We start from the raw sequence: 21,939 nt of genomic DNA on the forward strand, positions 1-21,939 counted from the left end.
AATGTGTCTGATTAAATTAAAAATTACGCAATGTAAACATTTCATGATGACAAGAATGTGTTAAATATAATATTACGAATAATAATTTATTTATGCAGAAAAGTCACATTGAAATCTCATTTTCATATGAGCCCAAGCAAGCAGCACACTTAGAGTTAGTTACATGGGACACAATACAACCTAAAAATAACAATGAATGGAAGTTAAAACAGTGCAAAGTGCATAAGAGAGCAGGTTTAAAAACATGTACAATCTGTGGTCAGCACATCCCTCCAATCTGGGATTTAAAATCATCAATCAGAATAAAATGATCAAGTTGTAAACCCTTCTGCAAAGTGTTCCAAGATGATGTTAGCACAGCTAAAAGCACTGTGTTGGGAACAATATATAAAATACAGTTCATTGATCTTAGACGGTCATTTCCATGACTCTGTTGGGTACGTTAAGTGCTTCAATATTTTGGCAGCGGAACCTAAAATGGCCTTCTAGACAAACATATAACAGTGAGTCTGTGGCCTTACAGTTAAGGACGGCCATCCTGCTAACTGATAGAAGGTACAGTGATGTGTAAGAGGCCTTGTGTTTGTTACAAATTGTAGAGCAGCATTCAGCATTGTTGATTCCTACGGCGACACACACACGTACACAATTTCCTTACCACAAACAGGGAAAGGACTTTGTTTTTATGTCCATAGTAGTTTATTATTTTCTTCATAGAATTGGATAGACAAATGGCACACAAATTTGAATCCCATCATCAGTAACAATTCTCACATAAAATAAATACATACAGCACCTGGTCAGCATCACTGTAAAATATTCTCAACATCCCATGGGAGTGATTACTGAAGAATTTATTCACGTTTTTTCTTAAATGTCATTTACAAAACAAAGACAACATACAATAGTGTTCTGTCATGTTGACAGTATTGTCAAAGTGTTTCCCTTGATCTTTTTTTGTCCACATATTTTATACTCATACGTACAAACATCTACAGTTTCTACACACGGTACAATGATAGCACGTTGATTTTTAAGTCACATTAAAAAACGGCAGTTTCATCTAAGTGGACATGAGCGTTAATTTACTGAGGGCGCTCTTTTGATGAAAACATGGTGGCCATTTTGAAATACTTACTTTTGGAAACCCATCTATTCTTGTGCCTGTTCACTAGGATAGGGCGAAATATATCCCTTTTATTGCTTTGATTTATTTTCTCCTTGAACTTTAACCCCTACTGAAAGCAGAGAGAAGTACAACCATTTAACAGGATCACCAAAGACTTACCAACAACAGCATACTTTAAAAAACACAGACTAAACTTGCACCAAGTCATCCCACTCTGACCAAAAGCGGTCGTAGAACTGATACTGTACATAAAGACCCAAAGTGTCACCATACGACAGCAATACAAAAGCAGCGCCTGCTTTGGACAAACAGACCAGGCATACGAACAGCCAGAGAGATCATACACTACAAGCATGCTTAACATCCTGCTTATTGTGAAGGCTACTTTGACAAGCCTGCCACAGGGACCTTTGATCTTAGAGAGATATGAACAGAGAAAAGTTTAAAGGTTGATGGGTCTAAAACTAGAGTCCAGATTCTTATGCTGGAAACTACACGCATCTAATGGGATAATGGCTGGGATTTTGACACTCTCCAAAACCACTCTGCAATTGGTAACACACGTCATTTGAATTTGCTTTGTACAAATGTCATGTGCTTTTCTCATGATTACCACGCAAACCTGTCAGGCAATCAAGAGACAAAATATCGCTTTTCAGAGGAAAACAATTGTTTGGCGGAGGCCCAATCAGCAAAAGAGCGCCCAAGGCTGACACTATAAAGAACATGACATTGATCTAGATATCTATTGCATTAGTCTTTTAGTTCATAGATATGTTATAATGGCCCCTATTGACCCGTGCTCGTTCTTTAGGGATGAAAACACCAGAACAACAGAAGTAGAAAAATATTTGGCACTCGCACTCACACATGCACGCACCCACACATAGAGAGCACAACAGAGATCACAAATTCAATCTACACACATTGTTTTACACGTATCTTTCGCAAACGCACTCAAACACACTAGGTCTAGAACAAATGTGTCAGTTATGTGCACACACAAGTAACAACAGATGTCACATACAGACATACGCAACACTAAAGAGATACGATTTGAAGAGATAATTCCAGTACCACATCAGACACTGCTCTTGTACCAAGCACACAGCAACAGAGAAATCCCACAGGCCACACATTTAATAAGCCCAATCTCCCTGCAGTCAGATATCACACTCACACTACAGCTGAGCAATGGAGAGATCAGCTCTCTCACTGATTGTCACCACACTTGTGACACAAAGATGAAAAGGGATGGCGTGGACATGGTGACAAGTAAGCAATAATAATCAACAAAGGGCCAGATTCAACCAAGCCTGCCTTGCCAACGTACATGCCCTCCCTCTGAAGGGAATTGTTTTGTATTTTTCTTTTGGGGGGGGGGGGGGAAATAAATTGTACATTTCTTATCACAAGGAAAATAGTGTTTTATACTACGGTGAAAAAAAATAGAGTTTGCATTTAATTGAGCCCTTAAAATGAATCTGTGAGTGACTAGTTGCTATATTCACATGAGCCGTATGACTGAAGGATAATGTGCTTCGTAGCAGTGTACATGGATTCACTTGTGCTTCATTAATACCGCATTGCTTGGAGACTGAACGGGCTGACTTCGGTCCTCCTAGGTATAATGTTCTGTATGCCTTAATAGACAGCAGAGGGCGGGGCACATGTTGGCCTTAGCTGAATGGAATGCTGATGCAAAGAGAGCATAAGACCACTATGTGATATGCAGGAAGCATGAGTTGTAATCCTGGGCTCATTGATGTATTCGTTATTTCAAAGTAACAATTGTCTAGATTTTCAAAATGAAAGGATATCTCCACTGATGTGTTAAATAGGTGGTCATCGTATTTACTCATCTATGTCTGGCGTTCCAATATCTTTACAGGGTCCTAACGATGCACTTTATGTATGTAGATCATTGTAGATGAATGAGTGCCCCAGAGGTCTCATAGAACCAATTACAAGAACCATACAGAAGGATACATATGATGTAACTCTTTCTCCATCTCCCTCATACATACAACACATAAAATGATTTAGACATATGCAGTATTTCACTGCTTGAAGTAAATCTGATGTAGAAAAACAAATACAGTAATTGTTTAGTGTCCATGGGGATCCATAATAAATACAAATATAAAACTAAAAACGATCCCTTCAAATTGCCATCAATAAATAAACTAAAGTATTTATCAGTTATACCTTCAACACACAGTCTGTTTTCTATATGATAAAATAACTAGTATCAATGCCAAGTTTGAACAAATAATATATATCATTATTTTGAAGCAGGGAGCTTGGTGCATGTCACCTGGTTAGGAAAATATTGTTTGTAATATTCTCTTCCAGAGGAAGCCAATAAGAGATTTAAATGACAACGATCCTGTCCTTTCTTCCTCACAGATCCCAAAGGACAGAGGATATAAGATGCAAGCAATAGGCTGATCAACCAATGGGCTTCTATCATACGGCTTTCACTCATCAAGTCCATTCAGATTACAAAGGACAAGAAGCTTTGAAGTATGATTCACCACTATTATAATCAGCCAAAGCTGAAAAACATCCATTTAATATTCAAGTATTCATTTGAGCTCCGCTTTTTCAGTAGGAAGCTAAGTTACAGGGAAAGCTATTTTCAGGTGGAAATCTATTTTATTTGAATGGCATGATGGTCAGCTATGGATGATAGGATGAATTGAGGGTGTATAGATGTTTGATCTCTTTTGTTGGGAAGTATCTATGATCAATTTATCCCCATTAAGCATTGTAGCTATCAAGCAGTATCTTTGCATCCTTTGGCAGTGGGTTATAAACTTGTATCTGTGTTGGCAGGATTTCATTCCGTCTAACCTGTAGGATCTCTTAGAAGAAAACCCAATGTGCTATTTTTTCTCAGTAATCTGGGACTGTTGTGATACTGTTGATGGCAGTCAGTTTTTTGGTGTTTAATGTGCTGAGATTGTATGGTTGGTCGGGCCCTGATTGCAATGTGGCCACTGCAGCTACACTCTTCTGCCTTCTGGTGGTGAATTGTGCTACTGCAGCACCTGGCCCCGTGTTTCAGGCAGCTTTAGAGCCAGGAAACTGCCGGCAGCGAGTGCGCCCGCAGCGAACAAGATGGGCACAGCCTTGGTGATGCCTACGAAGGACTGGAAGATGCTTATGCCGAGGACAGCAGCCAGCTTGCAAAGGGCATTTAAGAAGCCAAATGCAGTGGTCCTAAAAAAGAGAAGATAATGGAAATTGGCAGCGTAACTTCTCAGAACTTAACATGAAAACTGAAATATGTTTTCAATAAATCCAACTGCATAAAATACCAATTTATTCACTGTGCAAGAAGGATCTGTAACACGGTAAAAAACGTGAGGTAGGTGCGCTTGCCTTTTATCCGAGGGGTACAGTTCCACAGTCAACACATCCAGGGCATTCCAGGAAGCTATGCTGATGCCGCCAAAGAGACATAAGAGGGCGATCATCCCCGACTCGGTACTGCCGAATGACAGGAAGAAACAGCTGACACAAGATATGACACTTGATCCCGCTGTGTAGGAAGAGAGATTGAGGGCGAAGAGAAAGAGAGAGAAAAAAAATTCAAAGATAAGGGCTCTTTCTGTAGTAGGCTAATCATGAAATACTGTGGTATAGTAAAGCCTGCACGGTTCATGTATCATCAGATGTATAATCTCACAAGAAGCACCTTTTCTTTGAATGTTGTATGAAGCATTAATAACACATGAATGAAGGCGTGACATACCCAACATCCTCAGACGTCCAATTTTGTCCATCAGCAGGGCTGACACAATGTTGCCGGGTAACACGGCCAATGTGCCCAGGAAGCTGACAAAGTAGATCATGTAGGCGTTGTTGTCATCAGTGAAGTCCAGCAGACAACCTTCCTTGTTGTGGAGGAAGGTGCTGTTGACCAGTTTGCTGTTGATGATTCTGTTCTGGAACAAGTCTGACGAGAGAATAGAAAGTTAGAGAGGTGTCAAGAAGGGGCCAAGGGTAGGATACTGCCCAGTTCAATGCTAGGCATGGACTGGGCTCCTAAATATTCTAAGCTCTACTCTATATTGTTTTATGCTTCTTGTTTTGGGAAAGACTTTTACCTGTATTGTAAAAGAGAGTTGCGATAAAGGTGCAGTTTCTGAAGAAGCTTCTGCTAGAGGTGATGTCCTCGAAGTAGCACTCCTCAAACACTGAGTCCTCAAACACCATGGACTTCATCTTAAGGTTGATGAACCTTGCGGACAATGGTAAAGTAAGAAAGACCTTGTATTTAACGGCCCAGCTGTATTAGAGTCGACTACCAATTAGTGTCCATTGCATAGTTGTGAAATTAAGGCCAGCACAGTTAACCCTTCCTGATTAGATACAGAATGGCATTTTGCAAATTCACAAAGTTCTGTGTAATATCATGAGTACTGACTTGTCGTTGAAGTACTGTCCTTGGCGGTGCACCTGGTTCTCCAAGGTGAAGTTGAAAGTCACATGCTCCACTCGCTCCTTGGTGAAGAACTTGGTGCGCGAGGCATATTCCTGCTTCTGGATGTACTTGATCATGTCAGGGAACCACACTGTCAGCCCATAGTAGCTGGGGGAGAAGCAAAAGACAAAAGTAGTTTAACCAAATAAACATGACTATGTTTCTTCATTTTTCACCATGTTGAAATCAGTTGAGATAAGTATGAACCTCAATGGCCAGTCTGTTAAGATGGCAGGAGACACTCTTTTTAGATTTGATATGATAAAACATTTCTTGAGCTTTCTGATTGATCAGAAAATGACCGTTTGGTGCACAGGCCGCTGATAACAACTAAGGTCATGCTACCTGAACGACATGGTAAACCAGACAGCCATCATCATGAAGGTGGTCCTTCTGTACTCTGGATTGAAGATGGCCAAGAAGTTACTCCGCACCTATAGCAACCCACAGAAAAGTACTAAGACATGCACCTAGGTTTTACAGCTGACTCGGTTTAAAAACACAAAAACACACTATAAAACCCACTTAGCATAAATTGGGCTTTGGTCGTTTCGGATAAAACGCCTGCTAAGTGGCGTACATAATCTATGCAGTCTCATACAGTAAATGAACATATACTGTATGATATATAAAATATATACACATAAAACCATCATATTCTCATACCTGTATAGGATGTTAAACATGACACTTACCTGGTGGAATAGGCTGGTCAGCTTCAATTTATAGCGTCGCAAAGTTGATATGTCTCCTGCCATGTCCACCAGCTCGTCCATCTGCTTTACAGTCTTGATGGTGGTGACCTGGGAAAATAATACCTTCCATTTTCAACTCATCTGTATGCAGTACATGTATACATTAGATTAGATCAGATTAGATTAGAACAACCATTTTCCTGTGAGGGAACTTCCCGTTTGGAGTGGTAAAGAAAAGAACAAAAAATAGTAGGTCTAGCGTATGCAGTAAACAAATAATAGTCTCTTCCAGCCTGGGGACGAGGTTACACAAAAATAAACAGCTAGGACAGGACAATACAACTTAATAAACCCTTTTTGCAGAAGAACCTTTTAATTCAAAGACTTGACATATTTGTCTCAGAAATACTCACAGAAAACACCTTCTCTGGGTGTCCCTTTGCTCTCATGTTGGTGTCGTGAACTTGTTTCAGAATCATCCAGCCTTCGTCGTGTTTGCCGTTCTGTTGGGAAATGATCTCATACTTCATCAAAAGCACTTACAGTTGAAACACATTACGAGTATTGTGAAACATCATGTCTGTCTGAAGTATCTAAGGGTGTACTGTAATGTGCCTGAATATAATTTCCATTATTTGCAATAAAACCTTATATTTTGGGTTATGCTAGTAGAGTAAGTTGTGCTAAGCTCAAGAATCAATGTGTACAGTGCATTCAAAAAGTTTTCAGACCTCTTGACTTTTCCACATTTTGTTACATTACAGCCTTATTCTAAAATGGATTCCATCATTTTTTCCCTTATCAATCGACAAATAATACTCCAAAATGACTAAGCAAAAACAGGTTTACAGAAATGTTTGCAAAACAAATGTACAATAATTCAAATGTATGTAAGTGTTCAGACCCTTTACTCAGTACTTTTTTGAAGCACCTTTGGCAGTGATTACAGCTTTGAGTCTTCTTGGGTATGAAGCTACAAGCTTGGCACACCTGTACTTGTGGAGTTTCTCCCATTCTTCTCTGCAGATCCTCAAGCTCTGTCAGGTTGGATGGGGAGCATCGCTACACAGTTATTTTCAGGTTCTCCAGGGATGTTCGATTGGGCTCAAGTCCGGGCTCTGGCTGGGCCACTCAAGGACATTCAGACACTTGTCCCGAAGCCACTCCTGCGTTGTCTTGGCTGTGTGCTTAGGGTTGTTGTCCTGTTGGAAGGTGAACCTTTGCCACAGTCTGAGGTCCTGAGCACTCTGGAGCATTCAGGCCAAAGAGTTCAATATTGGTTTCCATCAGACCAGAGAATCTTGTTTCTCATGGTCTGAGTCCTTTAGATGCCTTTTGGCAAACTCCAAGCGAGCTGTCGTGCCTTTTACTGAGAAGTGGCTTCCTTCTGGCCACTCCACCATAAAGGCCTGATTAGTGGAGTGCTGCAGAGATGGTTGTCTTTCTGGAAGGTTCTCCCATCTCCACAGAGAAACTCTAGAGCTCCTCTGTTTATTCAAGCTCAAGTACTGCCATTAATTTTCTAGCCGAAATTGTAAATTGGCCACACAGAAATATTCAATGTCATCTTGGTAAGCAACTCCACTGTATATTTGGCCTTGTGTTTTAAGTTATTGTCCTGCTGAAAGGTGAATTTGTCTCACAGTGTCTGTAGGAAAGCAAACTGAAGCAGGTTTTTCTTCTAGGATTTTGCCTGTGCGGTGCTCTATTTGGTTTATTTTTATCCTAAAAAACAATCATTCCAATAACATGATGCAGCTGTAACGGATGTGAAATGGCTAGCTAGTTAGCGGGTACGCGCTACTAGCGTTTCAATCAGTTACGTCACTTGCTCTGAAACCTAGAAGTAGTGTTGCCCCTTGCTCTGCAAGGGCCGCGGCTTTTGTGGAGCGATGGGTAACGACGCTTCGTGGGTGTCAGTTGTTGATGTGTGCAGAGGGTCCCTGGTTCGCGCCCGAGGTCGGGGCGAGGGGACGTACTAAAGTTATACTGTTACACAGCCACCACAATGCTTGAAAATAAGAAGAGTGGTACTTAGTGATGTGTTGTGTTGGATTTGCTCCAAACATAACGCTTTGTGTTCAGGAAAGAAAGTTAATTTCTTTGCCACATTTTTTGCAGTTTTACTAGAATGTTTTGAAAAAATATATATATATATTTACAGGCTTCCTTATTTTCACTCTTTCATTTAGGTTAGTATTGTGGAGTAGCTACAATGTTGTTGATCCATCCTCAGTTTTCTCCTATCACAGCCATTAAACTCTGTAACTGTTTTAAAGTCACCATTGATTGGTCTCATGGTGAAATTCCTGAGCGGTTATCTAACTCTTTGGCATGCGCAAAGAAATATTAAACGTATGCTTCCCCCCCCCATCTACCAATAGGTGCCCTTCTTTGCGAGGCATTGGAAAACCTCCCTGGTCTTTGTTGTTGAATCTGTGTTTGAAATTCACTGCTCGACTGAGGGACCTTACAGATAATTGTATGTGTGGGTTACAGAGATGAGGTAGTCATTGAAAAATCATGCTAAACTATTGTACACAGATTGATTCCATGCAACTTATTATGTGACTTGTTAAGAAAATATTTACTCCTGAACTTATTTAGGCTTGCCATAACAAAGGGATTGAATACTTATTGACTCAAGACATTTCAGCTTTTCATTTTTTATTAATTTGTAAAAAATTCTAAAATCATTATTACACTTTGACATTATGGACTCTTGTATGTATGCCTCGACACAATCCTGTCTCGGAGCTCTAGGAACAATTCTTTGAACATCATAGCTTGGTGTTTGCTTTGACATGCTCTGCCAACTGTGGGACCTTATATAGACAGCTGTGTGCACCTTTCCAAATCATGTCCAATCAATTGAATTTACCACAGATGGACTCCAATCAAGATGTAGAAACATCTCAAGGATGATCAATGGAAACAGGACGCACCTGATCTCAATTTCGAGTCTCATTGCAAAGGGTCTGAATACTTATGTAAATAAGGTATTTCTGTTTTTTTTATTTTTTTTTATACATTTGCAAAAATTTCTATAAACCTGTTTTTGCTTTGTCATTATGGGGTATTGTGTGTAGATTGATGAGGAACATTTTTTATTTAATCCATTTTAGAATAAGGCTGTAATGTAACAAAATGTGGAAACAGTCTGAATAAAGAAAAAGGGTCTGAATACTTCCCGAATGCACTGTAAATCTGAAGAATTGAAAATACTAAATTAACAATATCCCAGATTGTGCCTTTAAAAGGTATGATCCGCAATATTTACTGCTGTTCAATAGCCAACTCAGGTAATGATATATAAGGCATCAAATGATTGAGGTTAGAATTGGACTTGGGTAAACTGCTTCTATATGGACTTATGAGAAAGCGACCCTTGCTTACCTCTAAGAAGAAGCGCGGGCTTTCTGGCATGGTGGTGAGAGAAGCAATAGCCGCAACAGAGGGAAATGCACACACCAGGACGAACACACGCCAGCTGTGGAACTGGTACGCTGACCCCATCTGGAAACTCCAGCCTGGGAGGAGAGGAGCAGAGAGAGAGAAATGGGACGAAGCACAAATTGTATCCCTGCGTAATCACTAGATACAACTTCGTGGTAAGGCACTTTGAGCGCTTTTGGGGCCATATCCGTGATGATTGAATTCCTGCCATAGGCTACTCACCATAGTGTGGGATGATGGCCCATGCCATAGCTGAGGCATAGATGCCACCAATCATCCAGAACATGCAGAGCCAACTGAGGTGCTCCCCACGTTTCTCCTGGGCCAGAAACTCTGAGTAGTAGGAGAACACAATGGGGATGGAACCACCGATCCTGAAAGGATTAGCATAGAGAAACAAACCACTGGAGGTTAAATGAAATCAAACTTGAAGATAATATTTGGTGGTAGGAGTGCTACATAGCTTCCAATATGGTGCTATTGGGATGAAAGGTCATTCTTAGCATTAAAGCCAAGAAAATCTAACTGTCCTAATTATAAACAGTGCCTTCAGAAAGTATTCATACCCCTTGAATTATTCCACATTTTGTTGTGTTACAGCCTGAATTCAAATATAATTTTTTTCTCAACCATCAACACACAGTACCCCATAATGACGAATTGAAAACATGTTTTTAGACATTTTTTCAAATTTGGGGGAAATTAAATACAAAATATCAAATGTACATAAGTATTCACACCCCTGAGTCAATACATGTTAGAATCACCTTTAGCAGGGATTACAGCTCAGAGCCTTTCTGGGTAAGTCTCTAAGAGCTTTGCAAACCTGGATTGTAAAATATTTGCACATTACTCATTTTAAAATTCTTCAAGCTCTGTCAAGTTGATTGTTGATCACTGCTAGACAGCCATTTTCAAGTACTGCCATAGATTTTCAAGATGAAATTGTAACTAGATCACTCAGGAATATTCAATGTCATCTTGGTAAGCAACTCTACTGTATATTTGGCCTTGTGTTTTAGATTATTGTCCTGCTGAAAAGTGAATTTTGCTCACAGTGTCTGTAGGAAAGCAAACTGAAGCAGGTTTTTCTTCTAGGATTTTGCCTGTGCTTAGCTCTATTCAGTTTATTTTTATCCTAAAAAACAAGCATTCCAATAACATGATGCAGCCACCACAATGCTTGAAAATATGAAGAGTGGTACTCCGTGATGTGTTGTGTTTGCCCCAAACATAACACTTTGTAATCAGGACATAAAGTTAATTTCTTTGCCACATTTTTTGCAGTTTTACTTTAGTGCCTTGTTGCAAACAGGATGTATGTTTTGAAAAATAAAATCTATAAAGGCTTCCTTATTTTCACTCTACCATTTAGGTTAGTATTGTGGAGTAGCTACAATGTTGTTGATCCATCCTCAGTTTTCTCCTATCACAGCCATTAAACTCTGTAACTGTTTTAAAGTCACCATTGATTGGTCTCATGGTGAAATTCCTGAGCGGTTATCTAACTCTTTGGCAACTAAGTTAGGAAGGACACCTGTATCTTTGTAGTGACTGGGTGTATTGATACACCATCCAAACTGTAATAAATAACTTCACCAGAGATATTAAACGTATGCTTTTATCCCCCCATCTACCAATAGGTGCCCTTCTCTGCGAGGCATTGGAAAACCTCCCTGGTCTTTGTGGTTGAATCTGTGCTGGAAATTCACTGCTCGACGAATATTCAAAAATCATGTTAAACACTATTATTGCACACAGAGTGAGTCCATGCAACTTATTATGTGACTTGTTAAGCAAATGTCTACTCCTGAACTTATTTAGGCTTGCCATAACAAAGGGGTTGAATACATTTACATTTGAAGACATTTCAGCTTTTCATTTTTTATTCATTTGTAAAAAATTCTAATAACATAATTCCACTTTGACATTATGGGCTATTGTGTGTAGGCCGATGACACAACATTTCAATTTAATCCATTTTAAATTCAGGCTGTAACACAGCAAAATGTGGAAAAAGTCAAGGGGTGTGAATACTTTCTGAAGGCACTGCAACTATATTAATAAGCCCTTAAGCCCACCTGCATCTGTGTGTCACTCATTCACCATCCATCAGTTTTCAGAATCTTACCCAACACCAGAAAGTAGTCTGCATAAGAGAAAGGTGCTGTAGCCCTGAACAAAGGAGGAGAAGAAGGAGAAGACGCTGTTGATGGAGAGACAGATAAGAAGGGACTGCCGTCGGCCGATCCGGTCAGCGAGCCCACCCCACACGAATGCCCCGACCATCATTCCCAGATAAACAATCAGACCTGCAGAGGACGGAGAGAGACAATGAGAGAGATTCATGTTTCTATCAGACCTGCAGAGGACAGAGAGAGACAATGAGAGAGATTCATGTTTCAATCAGACCTGCAGAGGACGGAGAGAGACAATGAGAGAGATTCATGTTTCAATCAGACCTGCAGAGGACGGAGAGAGACAATGAGAGAGATTCATGTTTCAATCAGACCTGCAGAGGACGGAGAGAGACAATGAGAGAGATTCATGTTTCAAACAGACCGGCAGAGGACGGAGAGAGACAATGAGAGAGATTCATGTTTCAATCAGACCTGCAGAGGACGGAGAGAGACAATGAGAGAGATTCACGTTTCAATCAGACCTGCAGAGGACGGAGAGAGACAATGAGAGAGATTCATGTTTCAAACAGACCTGCAGAGGACGGAGAGAGACAATGAGAGAGATTCATGTTTCAAACAGACCTGCAGAGGACAGAGAGAGACAATGAGAGAGATTCATGTTTCAATCAGACCTGCAGAGGACGGAGAGAGACAATGAGAGAGATTCATGTTTCAATCAGACCTGCAGAGGACGGAGAGAGACAATGAGAGAGATTCATGTTTCAATCAGACCTGCAGAGGACGGAGAGAGACAATGAGAGAGATTCATGTTTCAATCAGACCTGCAGAGGACGGAGAGAGACAATGAGAGAGATTCATGTTTCAATCAGACCTGCAGAGGACGGAGAGAGACAATGAGAGAGATTCATGTTTCAATCAGACCTGCAGAGCACAGAGAGAGACAATGAGAGAGATTCATGTTTCAATCAGACCTGCAGAGGACGGAGAGAGACAATGAGAGAGATTCATGTTTCAATCAGACCTGCAGAGGACGGAGAGAGACAATGAGAGAGATTCATGTTTCAATCAGACCTGCAGAGGACGGAGAGAGACAATGAGAGAGATTCATGTTTCAATCAGACCTGTGCATACAGCTGCTTTATTTGCTAACCTTCGGCACAACACGTGGGTCGTTCCACCTCAAAAAGCACAAGAGGATTTCGACACCCAGCCATCTCAGATTGTTCTGAAATCGTTTATGTTGTTAGAAACAGATAAGATTAGCATTCCTACAACATTATTTTGTTGAAATATCATTTGACCTCTTTGAAGTTATGGTAATTGATTGCACCCAAATTGCCATTGAAATGTATAGGATTCATATAATATTGAATAAATATAGTACCTAACTTTTTTCTAATAATGAGTTAGACATGAGGAATCAAAATAAACGGTCAAACGTTTATATTATATGAATCCTATATATTAAAATGGCCAATTTGGGTGCAATCAATTAACAAAATAACGATGCAAGAATGCTAATCTGATCGGTTTGGGTTCAAAGTTCTACGGTAAATCCCTCACATCTTGAGACTTTGTCATCAAAACTCACATAAATGACTGTCTTGCAATGTACCCCCTAAAAAAGATTTGCATTTGTGCTATCTGCCAATTGCACTGTGTAAACGTGCAGTTAGGTGTGTGTGTGGCCAGACACCGTCACACACTCACAGACACACAAACAGGCAGATACACACACACACACACACACACACACACACACACACACACACACACACACACACACACACACACACACACACACACACACACACACACACACACACACACACACACACACACACACACACACACACACACACACAAAGCTCAAGGGCAGTGAAAGGGGGAGGTGCGGGATGGAGGAGGCTATTTATAGATGGTTTTCCCCTTTATGTGAGAATGAACTCTCTGTCAGCGGAAGAAGAAGGAACCTGTCAGGAGACAGACAGACGTGTCTGAGAGACAAGATCAAAGCAAGCTGCAGAGCATGCTTTACCGCAGAACAACAGGGTTTAATTGAATTTGCATTGGGACCGATAAAACCTCCCACATTTGACACTCGATCAGAGAAATACAGTCTTCAACACGCTCCCAAAACTTTTAAGGGTTCACTTATCTAGCATGTAAATCAATCAAATCAGTTAAAAAGACACAGTTTAAGGGTCACACTTACCCAACATGCCCTTGCTTTCCTCTGACAGACACATATCCTTCTCGGCGCTGGGGAGCACAAAACCCACCACAAAGATCTCCACACCGTCTGCCATGAGCGCCAGCCCCAGCACAAAGTAGAGGGTCCACTGGAACTTCCCATGGCCACACTCCTGCAGGATGGTCTCGTACTGCTGGGCTAGCTCTTCTTGGTCCTTCCGCCGCTCCCCCTCAAACTGTGCCATGTCCCTGAACTGCTGCCCATCTCCCCCTGCTAGTCCGTCAGCAGCCTTGCTCGAGTCAGCGCGGGGAATGCCCTGGTACTCGCCCTCGTAGATCTCGTCGTCTTCGTCGTGGCCCTCTGTGGAGTCGCTGTGGCCACCTTCATCGTCATTGGCTGCCTGGCTGTCGCCCCGGTAGTAACCACCGTCCTGCCCCCCAGGCACTACAGGGTAGTCATCGTCGTCGTTTTCCTCGAAGCGGGCGTATGAGCGTTTGCTGTACTCGTCGGTCATCTTGTCCACACCGCGGCCCACTTTCTTGGCCGCCTGGCGCTTGACCTCTTTGGCAATGTCTTTGGCGCCCTTTATAAAGGCTGTCTTGTTCTGATAGCCGTCCTCCATTATTGAAGTGTTGAGGAATCTCAAAGACAGGGTTTATCACCTGAAAAGTAGGTTGTGAACTCAGGAATCTCTGGGGAGTGTTTATGTCAGGTAGCGTTCCAGTTTACCCTCAACAGGGTGGCGGAGACTTGAGCTGAATTGGATCACAGGGCCCGCTCTGTGATGGACAGCTCCTCTACAGAGGGAAAGCGCAAACACATTGTCAGTCACATGGACCATACTTCAGAATCAGGGTTGGGGACAATATAATTGTAAACAAATACTGTATAGTTTAAAACATGTTTGAAACCATAATTGTGATCTAATGGAGTCCTTGCATCCATCCCTCAGCTCTTTATCAAAACAAGTGGCGGGGGTGGCAATTTGTTGTTTTGCGAATCGCAGATTGCCCCTTTAAGTACCATTCCATCTATATAATGCTCAATAAATGAGTAAGCCTGTTACTGTTGCTAGGGGGAGAGTATTTCTAAGCAGTTGCCAAGCAGCATCTTATCTCAATTTGCACTCTCTGAACTGATTAGGAATGGCTGTTCTCCTGTTGACATATTGTGTCTGGTGTCCATCTGATAACAACTCAACACCAGGGAAACTATAACAGGGACATACTGAAAAGGGTAGCAGCAATTCCTATTGGACTGTGGATTCATGGATAAGTCAAAAGCAATATTTTTTCAAACATATGGAAATGACATTTGAAATCATATAAAGTAAGAGAATGAATCCAAATGTGTATTATTGCAATGCACAAATAATGTTGCTTTTGACTTATACTGTTTTATTTGAAAATGGCCTCTCTCACATGTTAAGATGCAGAATCGACCATACTGGAAGTAAAAAGCCTGTAAAATGTAGATAACACTTAGTGAAGGGGTGACTCCGGGATGCTGGCCTTCTAGGCAGAGTTCCTCTGTCTAGTGTCTGTTCTTTTGCCCATCTTAATCTTTTATTTTTATTGGCCAGTCTGAGATATTGGCTTTTTCTTTGCAACTCTGCCTAGAAGGCCAGCATCCCGGAGTCGCCTGTTCACTGTTTTCAGCTGTGCTAACATTATTTCAAAAGGGTTTTCTAATGATCAATCAGCCTGTTAAAATGATAAACTTGGATTAGCTAACACAACGTGCCATTGAAACACAGGAGTGATGGTTGCTGATAATGGGCCTCTGTACGCCTCTGTAGATATTCTACTAAAAATCAGCCGTTTCCAGCTACAATAGTCATTTACAACATTAACAATGTCTACACTGTATTTCTGATCAATTTTATGTTATTTTAATGGACAAAAAATGTGCTTTTCTTTCAAAAACAAGAACATTTCTGAGTGACCCCAAACTTTTGAACAGTAGTGTAGTGTATATTTTCATCAATCTACACACAATTCTCCATAATGTCAAAGAGAAAATAGTTTTTTATAAATGTTTGCAAATGTATTCAAATGAAAAAACATGAATACCTTATTTACATAGGTATTCAGACCCTTTGCTATTAAACTCTAAATTGAGCTCAGGTGCATCCTGTTTCCATTGATCATCCTTGAGATGTTTCTACAACTTGATTGGAGTCCAGCTGTGGTAAATTCAATTGATTGGACATGATTTGGAAAGGCACACACCTGTCTATATAAGGTCCCACAGTTTACAATGCATGTCAGAGCAAAAACCAAGCCATGAGGTCTAGGGAATTGTCCGTAGAGCTCAGAGACATGATTGTGCTGAGGCACAGATTTCCTATTTAACCTTTATTTAACTAGGAAAGTCAGTTAAGAACAAATTCTTATTTACAATGACGGCCTACACCAGCCAACCCTGGACGACGCTGAGCCAATTGTGCGCCACCCTATGGGACTCCCAATCACGGCCGGTTGTGATACAGCCTGGATTCGTACCATGGTGTCTGTAGTGACGCCTCTACCACTGAGATGCAGTGCCTTAGACAGCTGTGCCACTCGAGAGCAGATCTGGGGAAGGGCACCAGAACATGTCTACAGCATTGAAGGTGCCCAAGAACACAGTGGCCTCCATTATTCTTAAATGGAAGAAGTTTGGAACCACCAAGACTCCTCCTAGAGCTGGCAGCCCAGCCAAACTGAGCAATCTGGATAGAAGGGCCTTGGTCAGGGAGCCTTGGTCAGGGAGAGTGACCAAGAACCCGATGGTCACTCTGACAGTGCTCCAGAGTTCCTCTGTGGAGATGGGAGAACCTTCCAGAAGGACAACCATCTCTGCAACACTCCACCAATTAGGCCTTTATGGTAGAGTGGCCAGACGGAAGCCACTCCTCAGTAAAAGACACATGACAGCTCGCTTGGAGTTTGCCAAAAGGCACCTAAAGGACTCAGAACATGAGAAACAAGATTCTCTGGTCTGATGAAACCAAGATTGAACTCTTTGGCCTGAATGCCAAGTGTCACATCTGGAGGACACCTGGCACCATCCCTTCTGTGAAGCATGGTGGTTGCAGCATCATGCTGTGGGGATGATTTTCAGCGGCAGGGACTGGGAGACTAGTCAGGATCAAGGGAAAGATGAACGGAGCAAAGTACAGAGAGATCCTTGATGAAAACCTGCTGCAGAGTGCTCAGGACCTCAGACTGGGGCGAAGGTTCACCTTCCAACAGGACAACATCCCCAAGCCCATAGCCAAGACAACGCAGAAGTGGCTTTGGGACAAGTCTCTGAATGTCCTTGAGTGCCAGCCAGAACTCAGACTTGAGCCCAATCGAACATCTCTGGAGAGACCTGGAAATAGCTGTACAGCAAAGCTCCCCATCCAACTTGACAGAGCTTGAAGATCTGCAGAGAAGAATGGGAGAAACTCCCTAAATACAGGTGTGCCAAGATTGTAGCGTCATACCTAAGAAGACTCAAGGCTGTAATCGCTGCCAAAGGTGCTTCAACAAAGTACTGAGTAAAGGGTCTGAATACAGGGTCTGAATACTTATGTAAATGTAATATTTCAGTTGTGTATTTTTAATACATTTGCAAACATTTCTAAAAACCTGTTTTTGCTTGGTCATTATGGGGTATTGTATGTAGATTGATGAGGGAAAAAAACAATTGAATCCATTTTAGAATATGGCTGTAACGTAACAAAATGTGGAAAAAGTCAAGGGGTCTGAATACTTTGCGAATGTACTGTATATACGCTGAGACAGTTTCCTGTTCCCCAAAGTCAGATTTAAAATGGTGGCCACCATTAGAGAAGGTGGGAATATTTTGATACAATCAACATCACAGATAACAATATTATTTGGGAGCCTTTTATCTACAGTATGTCTGCCTATCACAGCAGTAAACGTGCAATGGTCTCTTTCTCTAAATGTGAAACAAATAAATATAGCATTTATTAGTATAGCATTGGATTTTGTAAGACAATGATGAATAGATGTGTTGATACAAGAATCTACATTTTTTACAGAATCAAATGGGTGGGTCAAATTGTAATTGAGCTTCAAATTCAATGTTTCAAACTGGCTGCCCAGTGGGATGGTCTATATGTCCTTGTCATTTTATTTTTCTGCTTTTTACAATTCATTATTATCTCAATCTATGGACGTGGCCACATTTTCCTTGACAACATAATACCAAAAGCCCATTGTACAAGGCTGAAACCCAGTAACTATATGTATTTTGTTGAAACAGCTGTCCACTTCATCTTTGACAAGGACTGGTGATAACCTCTCATGCACTTCTTTACCTATAATGCCATTTTGGGGTGTTTAAAGCGGTGACTGCCTTAAATGGCTAATGAGGATTATTAATCCTCTCATGTCATGTGTTGGGATTATACGAAGGGAAAACAATAGTACAGGAGTGAGAGGATTAACTTTTTGCATCAAGACTGTGTTCAGAGAATCAGATTGATTTCAAAGCTTTGGGAGGATCGAGACTGTGAGCAGCTGGTAGGGGAGAGAAACATCTAGAGAGTGATAGTGAGAGGGAGGAGGAAAGCAAAGGAAGTGAGAAAGGACATGATACAATGCACAGACAGAATGGAAGAGATAAATTGAAAAAAGGGGAGATAGAACTTGAGAGAGGAGAGAGTGAGGAGAGAGAGAGTGAGCGGGAGAGAGAGAGTGAGCGGAGAGCCTTCTTCAGGGAATTCCTTCCTGACAACAGGGTGGCAGACAAAATGATTAAAGAGCCACTGGGTGACCCATTAGCCTAAGAGGTGCCTGCCAAAAGCAGCAAGAGAGAGGATGAAACTGGGAACAGCAATGACAACACATCCATCTATTTAGAAAAACACTGTCGCTGTAAATATACCCACCAGATATGCTCTATTTTAGTCAGTAACGTCCACACGGTTGCACATGTGGGGTCAGAGATGGGGACAAGACTCACTGTAACACATATTGGTCCTAAAATGCAAAACCTGCTTTCCTGGTGTCCCAGTACTTAACCCTAGCGATTCCCTCACACCATAAAACACTCCTAATGGCTGCACTGGGGTGCCATCCCACTTCTCACATGAAGGTGACAAATTCAAGGGGGTAGTCCGACCACGACCTGAACCAGAGGCCCTGTGACTGTCAGTCCCAACAGTCCAAAGTCCCCTTGACAAGTTCATTGGGTAGCCTGGGTAAAAGATTGAAAGGAATGTGAGTCTTATTTAGTTATTTCTTGCTTTTCTAAAGTCTACCAACCTTACCACCAGGCATACCAGCTAAAATAGATTGACAAGCTAGCTACTCTAACTTGATATATAGCCTGCAGCGGCTTCTTGGTAGCTAGTTATGAGAGATTGGGAACCTATCTGGGCTAGCTAACGCCAACTTCATAAAATTGCTGTGGCTTGTAGTATTACAGAGATTTTTAAAAATATTTTTACCAACTTGTGGGGACACGTGCCACTGGGCATGACGCCTCTGCATGCCAAAAAATCTAAATCTACAGGCACTATATATGCTAATTATGTTGTGCAGGCATGATTATTTTAATGGTCAAGGAAATATGTATTTGTTAAGGGAAATAGTAAACCCGTTGAACATTAGCAACAAATGGCGCCATCTGAGACAAGGTCGTCATAGATGGAGGCAACGCATGCACATGTCTTGGCTTGCCAAAAGTAGCGCGGCTTTAATTCGACCTCAATATGATGGTCCATCTGAGATCTTTGCAAGGTCACACATGTACGTTTATTATGTCAGAAATTGTCTGCCAATAACTTGCATTACGGACGGTTGGCATTCAGTCGACATGGAATCCCCCTCACCAACACAATCACGATGAATCGCCTTCGTGAAGGACAATTGCAAAATTATAACACATTTGTCAAAACACAAGGCAATAAGACTGCGAAAATTAAGATAGTATGGTAGTAATATAATTTATTTTGGGGTAGCCAAAAATTCAATATTTAACTCAGTACAACAAAAGCAGCAACAAAAGCAGCGCGTCTTTTATAAATGGCTTAAAGCAATTAGCTCAATTGTTGATCTGAATTCAATATTCAACATATTATTTTCGGTCAAATAAATTATTTAAAACCGAACGCAGTTCCAATCTCATTATTTGAAGATACATGGCATTGTCGTGACTGCATTTTTACGCAGGGCTGCGGGATGATGTGGATATAATGTTAGACAGGATACTGTCATGTTAAATAGGCAATAAGAAATATCAACAATTTGAGTCTGAATCGACGCATAAATAGATAGGCTACATTTCAATAAAACGCAAGATGATTTTCACACCCTAAATCGTGGCCCGTGCGCAATATATTTTGGGATGCACGCACATCCAGATAACAACGGGGTAACGTTAGGCTTATGTAGGCTAATTATAACTAATTTGTTGAGTTTCATTTTAGTAAAGGTAACAGGATCATCTCACCGTAATTATGGATTTGGCTTTCACTATATCCCCAGCTTGAATTGTGTCCACAGGATGACAGTACGTTTGATGCTGCTGCTTCTCAAACGTGGATAGGCTCCCCCTAACCCAACTGACTGAAGAGGAAGCGTGAAGCGAGAACCAAGAAGCACCACCTCAGTGGGTACCAAACGTAGCATCGTGGATCCCCTCCCCCCCATCGAACATTTCTGGTCCTCGGCATAAATAGACCATTCACGCACCTTGCCACGGTCTATCTTATTGGTGCTATAGTGGTTCTCACGTGAATCATTTATCTTTATCCCGTATTTCAAACAATTTGAAAGTATTAACATCCATTTTGTTTAGATGTTGCCTACCACACCCTCTCATCATCCCACACACCCAACACTATTCGAATCATGTGTAGCCTACATGTGAAAGCAAGCAACCATCACGTGTAGCCTATTTATATTCATAACATGATGGTATGTTTGTTTCAAATCGACTAATGTATGCTAGGCTTTAGCTTTATTATGTCTACATACTCTAAATTAAAATGATCTTTACCCCGCATGCAAACATGTATAGCCTATACTAGGAATTGCCTCCCTTTTAGTGATAGCCTACACCCAAGGTACCAATATTTGTATTACTCTGCTCCAATTCAATGTTCGCATAGAACAGCTTCGATATGAGCTGTAAAAAATATATATATATCGTTGAAACATGACTCATAGTTATCCCTAATCAACAGGCGTTATCTGAAACAATGTTTTCCATGTAACTGGACATGTCTCCCTGAGCTGAATATCAAAGTGCCACCCCCATAATTCTCTACCCCCCCCCCCCCCCCCCCCCCCACCACCTGCTCCTGTTTCTATGCCAACCACTGGTCCATTCCATATAATGACATCATAGACAAGATGCTGAAGAAGCCAGTAAGCTTAATAATTAAGCTTAAAAAAATTTATACCCATGACTTGCCTGCACAGCTCAGTTAGGCAGAAAATATCAGTTATTCTACCGCTATGAAAATAGCTAACATATTTTTAAGGGGTGGTTTAATTTACCAATCTAATATTGTGTTTTAAGCATCGTCGTTTGCATGTGTTAAACCTCATAAGAACTGCTTAATAATTCAAATGTAAATATCATAGGTCAGGATGAGTACAATAAGTCTCATTCATAATGTAAGGGAACATTATCCACCTAAAAAAACAGAGAAACACTTTTTTCACACCACTTTGATAAAGCTACCACTGGAATGTTCTTTTTGTAGCAGGTTAGGACAATTAACGCAGCAGGTTAGGAGACTGAGGTTAAGGTTAGGAAAAGAGTTAGAGTTAGCAACAAAAAAAAAGCTCTCCTAACCTGCTATGAAAATCACTTCCGGTCGT

The 21,939-nt window shown here is 41.2% G+C and overlaps 1 protein-coding gene across 1 annotated transcript; it reads right to left on the minus strand.

Annotated features, from left to right (window-relative positions):
- Window positions 1–60: 60 nt before the first annotated feature.
- Window positions 61–20,944, minus strand: LOC129831099 (synaptic vesicle glycoprotein 2A-like). Its single transcript, XM_055894132.1, has 13 exons — window positions 20,561–20,944; window positions 14,129–14,904; window positions 11,904–12,084; window positions 9,995–10,146; window positions 9,713–9,846; window positions 6,730–6,819; window positions 6,317–6,424; window positions 5,967–6,055; window positions 5,565–5,729; window positions 5,245–5,378; window positions 4,890–5,093; window positions 4,517–4,676; window positions 61–4,354 (listed from the first exon to the last, which is right to left on the minus strand). The coding sequence occupies exons 2-13, from the start codon at window positions 14,727–14,729 to the stop codon at window positions 4,171–4,173; spliced, it is 2,202 nt and encodes a 733-aa protein (XP_055750107.1). The 5' UTR covers window positions 14,730–14,904; window positions 20,561–20,944; the 3' UTR covers window positions 61–4,170.
- Between the last annotated feature and the right edge of the window lie 995 nt (window positions 20,945–21,939).

This window comes from Salvelinus fontinalis, chromosome 32 (genome assembly GCF_029448725.1).
Source record: "Salvelinus fontinalis isolate EN_2023a chromosome 32, ASM2944872v1, whole genome shotgun sequence".
In the NCBI taxonomy this organism is placed as follows: Eukaryota; Metazoa; Chordata; class Actinopteri; order Salmoniformes; family Salmonidae; genus Salvelinus; species Salvelinus fontinalis.